At 46.2% G+C, this 4,475-nt stretch overlaps 1 protein-coding gene across 1 annotated transcript in view; it reads left to right on the top strand.

The window, feature by feature from the left end:
• LOC133358266 (protein canopy homolog 2-like) overlaps window positions 1-2,223 on the top strand; it is a 5,714-nt gene extending 3,491 nt beyond the window's left edge. The window contains exon 4 of the mRNA XM_061576504.1: window positions 2,204-2,223. Within this exon, the coding sequence (XP_061432488.1) occupies window positions 2,204-2,223 (20 nt within the window). The remainder of the gene's footprint in view (window positions 1-2,203) is intronic.
• Window positions 2,224-4,475: the final 2,252 nt, after the last annotated feature.

The raw sequence follows: 4,475 nt of genomic DNA on the forward strand, positions 1-4,475 counted from the left end.
GAGACAGCTTTCCTTCGAGCCTATTCTCATATGGTTGGACCAGATGACGCCAAAAGGCGCACAACTCAAGGACAATGCACCATCAGAGTATGAGAGCTCGGGGCAAGCATCTACACTATGGGGACCTCATTTGCCAGTAAAAATATGATAATTGGTTCTTTACCCTTCTATCTGACAACAAAACTGACACCTTTTTGCAAGGAGTCATGTTTGCATAGACCGCAATACCTGCAGTCATAAGACAAACAAAAGACATAACTCTGATAATGTGCACTGTCCTTGAAGTTGATTGGTTCCACACCCGAGACAGCTTTCCTTCGAGCCTAGTCTCATATGGGTTGGACCAGATGACGCCAAAAGGCGCACAACTCAAGGACAATGCACCATCAGAGTATGAGAGCTCGGGGCAAGCATCTACACTATGGGGACCTCATTTGCCAGTAAAAATATGATAATTGGTTCTTTACCCTTCTATCTGGCAACCAAAACTGACACCTTTTTGCAAGGAGTCATGTTTGCATAGACCGCAATACCTGCAGTCATAAATACAAACAAAAGACATAACTCTGATAATGTGCACTGTCCTTGAAGTTGATTGGTCCACACCCGAGACAGCTTTCCTTCGAGCCTAGTCTCATATGGGTTGGACCAGATGACGCCAAAAGGCGCACAACTCAAGGACAATGCACCATCAGAGTATGAGAGCTCGGGGCAAGCATCTACACTATGGGGACCTCATTTGCCAGTAAAAATATGATATTTGGTTCTTTACCCTTCTATCTGGCAACAAAACTGACACCTTTTTGCAAGGTCATGTTTGCATAGACCGCAATACCTGCAGTCATAAATACAAACAAAAGACATAACTCTGATAATGTGCACTGTCCTTGAAGTTGATTGGTCCACACCCGAGACAGCTTTCCTTCGAGCCTAGTCTCATATGGGTTGGACCAGATGACGCCAAAAGGCGCACAACTCAAGGACAATGCACCATCAGAGTATGAGAGCTCGGGGCAAGCATCTACACTATGGGGACCTCATTGCCAGTAAAAATATGATAATTGGTTCTTTACCCTTCTATCTGGCAACAAAACTGACACCTTTTTGGACCAATCAACTTCAAGGACAGTGCACATTATCAGAGTTATGTCTTTTGTTTGTATTTATGACTGCAGGTATTGCGGTCTATGCAACATGACTCCTTGCAAAAAGGTGTCAGTTTTGTTGCCAGATAGAAGGGTAAAGAACCAATTATCATATTTTTACTGGCAAATGAGGTCCCCATAGTGTAGATGCTTGCCCCGAGCTCTCATACTCTGATGGTGCATTGTCCTTGAGTTGTGCGCCTTTTGGCATCATCTGGTCCAACCCATATGAGACTAGGCTCGAAGGAAAGCTGTCTCGGGTGTGGACCAATCAACTTCAAGGACAGTGCACATTATCAGAGTTATGTCTTTTGTTTGTATTTATGACTGCAGGTATTGCGGTCTATGCAAACATGACTCCTTGCAAAAAGGTGTCAGTTTTGTTGCCAGATAGAAGGGTAAAGAACCAATTATCATATTTTTACTGGCAAATGAGGTCCCCATAGTGTAGATGCTTGCCCCGAGCTCTCATACTCTGATGGTGCATTGTCCTTGAGTTGTGCGCCTTTTGGCGTCATCTGGTCCAACCCATATGAGACTAGGCTCGAAGGAAAGCTGTCTCGGGTGTGGACCAATCAACTTCAAGGACAGTGCACATTATCAGAGTTATGTCTTTTGTTTGTATTTATGACTGCAGGTATTGCGGTCTATGCAAACATGACTCCTTGCAAAAAGGTGTCAGTTTTGTTGCCAGATAGAAGGGTAAAGAACCAATTATCATATTTTTACTGGCAAATGAGGTCCCCAAAGCGGAGATTAATTATTTATTTTAAACTTCTGTCTGTTGATTAGCTTGTGCAGCAGCTGATGACGATGTTGCTGCAGAGGTGGCCTTAGTAAGGATTTTAACTCATCTTCTGACAACTGGAAGACCTTTTTAATTTTTTTGTATTAGTTCTTAATAGTTCCTTGCAATAACGATTACAAGATTCTGGGGAGCGGTGGTGCAGTGGTTAGCGCACGATGCTTGGAACCCGGCGAGCTAAGTTTGACTCCTGGTCACGGCTTACATGAGACGTGACTGATGTCTGAACCGGATCGTGTGACCTCCTCCCCAGCCTTCACTAACCCGCACTGACCAGCGAGGTGAAGTATGGTCAAACAATCCCCATTAGCCGACACGAGATGCAGAGGCCTTCATCTGGCAGTGGATTGACAAAGGGGCCGTTCATTGTTCATGTTTTATTTATGGTAATTATTGAGATAAAGACGTGTATATTAAAGGAATACACAAAATCTAAAACACATTTTTTTACAATCTCTTAGGCAGTTCGAGACCAGTATTAATCATCAACAATATTTAATCTTGTCATTCTGTGAGGCAATGGATTTTTGATTCTGTAAGGCAATGAAGCTATGATTCTGTAAGGATTAGTGGATGAGTGATAGGATCAGTGAGTGATTTGGTGAGTGAGCGAATGAGTGATTGGATGAATAAGTGGATAAGTGAGTGAGTGGGTGAGTGAAGTGGGTGAGGTGAGTGGGGTGAGTAAGTGATGTTAAGAATTAGAATCTGTGATTCTGTAAGAATGTAAGGCTATGATTCTATAAGAATCAGTGAGTGGATGAGTGAGTTAATGTGTAAGTGGGTGAGTGAGTTGATGGGTGAGCGGATGAGTGAGTGGATGGGTGAGTGATACTAAGAATGAGAATCAGTGATTCTGTATGAATGTGAGGCTATGATTCTATAAGAATCAGTGAGTGGATGAGTGAGTTAATGGGTAAGTGGGTGAGTGAGTTGATGGGTGAGTGGGTGAGTGAGTGGGTGAGTGATGCTAATAGCGAGAATCTGTGATTGTGTAAGATTGTGAGGCTATGATTGTGTAAGAATGAGTGAGTGGGTGACTAATAGGTGAGTGATGCTCGGGACACGGCTGTGTCGCTATTAAAATGTCGCCACGTCTGCTGAATTAGGGGCCGGGAGGAGGGGTGGGTTTGTGAATGATTGAGTGATCTGAAACACGGTGAGTATTTTAGTGAGCGAGTGAACGGGGCAATGGATGCGAGCTGATGATTCTCTCCGACTATGATTCTGTAAGGATGTGAAGCTATACGAGCCTATAAGCACGAGTGAGCGAGTGAATAGATGAGTGAGTGGGCGAGTGAGTGAGGCTAAGGATATGCGTCTATGGTTCTCTAAGCTTGAGTGAATGAGTGTGAGTGGATGAGTGAGTGAATGAGTGTGAGTTGAGTGAGTGAGGCTTGGGATGCGAGGCCATATTCTGTAGCATGAGTGAGTGGATGAGTGGGTGAGTGTATGAGTGAGTGGGGTGAGTGCGTGGGTGAGGGAGTGGCGAGCGAGTGGGTGAGTAGGACGACAGGCCATGATGCTGTAAGGCCATGGAGCAGCTATGCTTCTGTAAGGGTGAGACTCCGTCATTCTCAAAGGACACAGGGCCGTGTCTCTATTAGATTTCGCTGCGTCTGCTGTATTAGGGCAGGGAGGAGGAAGGTGGGGTGGGGTGGATGGGGGTGGGTTGGGTGGGTGGGGTGGGGTGGGTGAGGTGGGTCGGTGGATGATCGAATTGCCTGCAACGCAGAGCGTGGTGGGTGGGGAGCGTCGCCACTCACGACAAGAGGGGGTGCTGCCACCTCTGAGCTGTAAAAAAAACCGGGATACATCACGCGAGGTAGCAGAGAGAAAATCTAATTGACCGCCGTTTCGAGCAATGATCCTTCGTTGTGTGCGATATCCAATGGACATATTTGTGTGTTGTAAAATATACAGTAGTTTTATGGCACCACTATTATGGTTTTATTCATGTACTGTGAAGAAGGACCATTGCCTGAAACGTCGTCTATTATATGTTTTCCTTTTAAGGCTACACACACAGTGTTAGTATTGACGATTTGTCGGTGTTTATCTGTTATTGGCTATGCCTGTGCACCACTGCTAATGCAGCAGCAGAATCACATAATTTGTTGAACCATCATCATTATTTTAGTCGCAGTATTGCACAACCGACTAAAACTCGACACTTTGAGCGTCCCATAGAGGGCCTGCAGGCTTCGCAGTACAGCTGCTACCGCCACAAGAAGATGCTCCTGCGAAAAACCGGGACGGGTGAATACTCCAGTGAGGGGTCACTCGACCTCTGCGTGACCTCAAACGTGACCAGGTGGTACGCGCGCTGCCACGCAGTGTCCACTCACTCTCGCTCAGAGGGGGCGGGGGTCTACAGGCGAGCGGGGGGAGGCAGCAGCAGCAGCAACATCCGGCGCTACTACACCAACCGCCCAAGGTCTGCGGTCCTCGTTATATCAAAGTGTTATTGGCCAGGCAATGAGTGGTTATACGTGTGGGAGGCACACGGAGCACCCGGGAGGGGA

Source organism: Lethenteron reissneri, chromosome 61 (assembly GCF_015708825.2).
Source record: "Lethenteron reissneri isolate LAM-NWPU_2019-01 chromosome 61, ASM1570882v1, whole genome shotgun sequence".
Taxonomy (NCBI): domain Eukaryota; kingdom Metazoa; phylum Chordata; class Hyperoartia; order Petromyzontiformes; family Petromyzontidae; genus Lethenteron; species Lethenteron reissneri.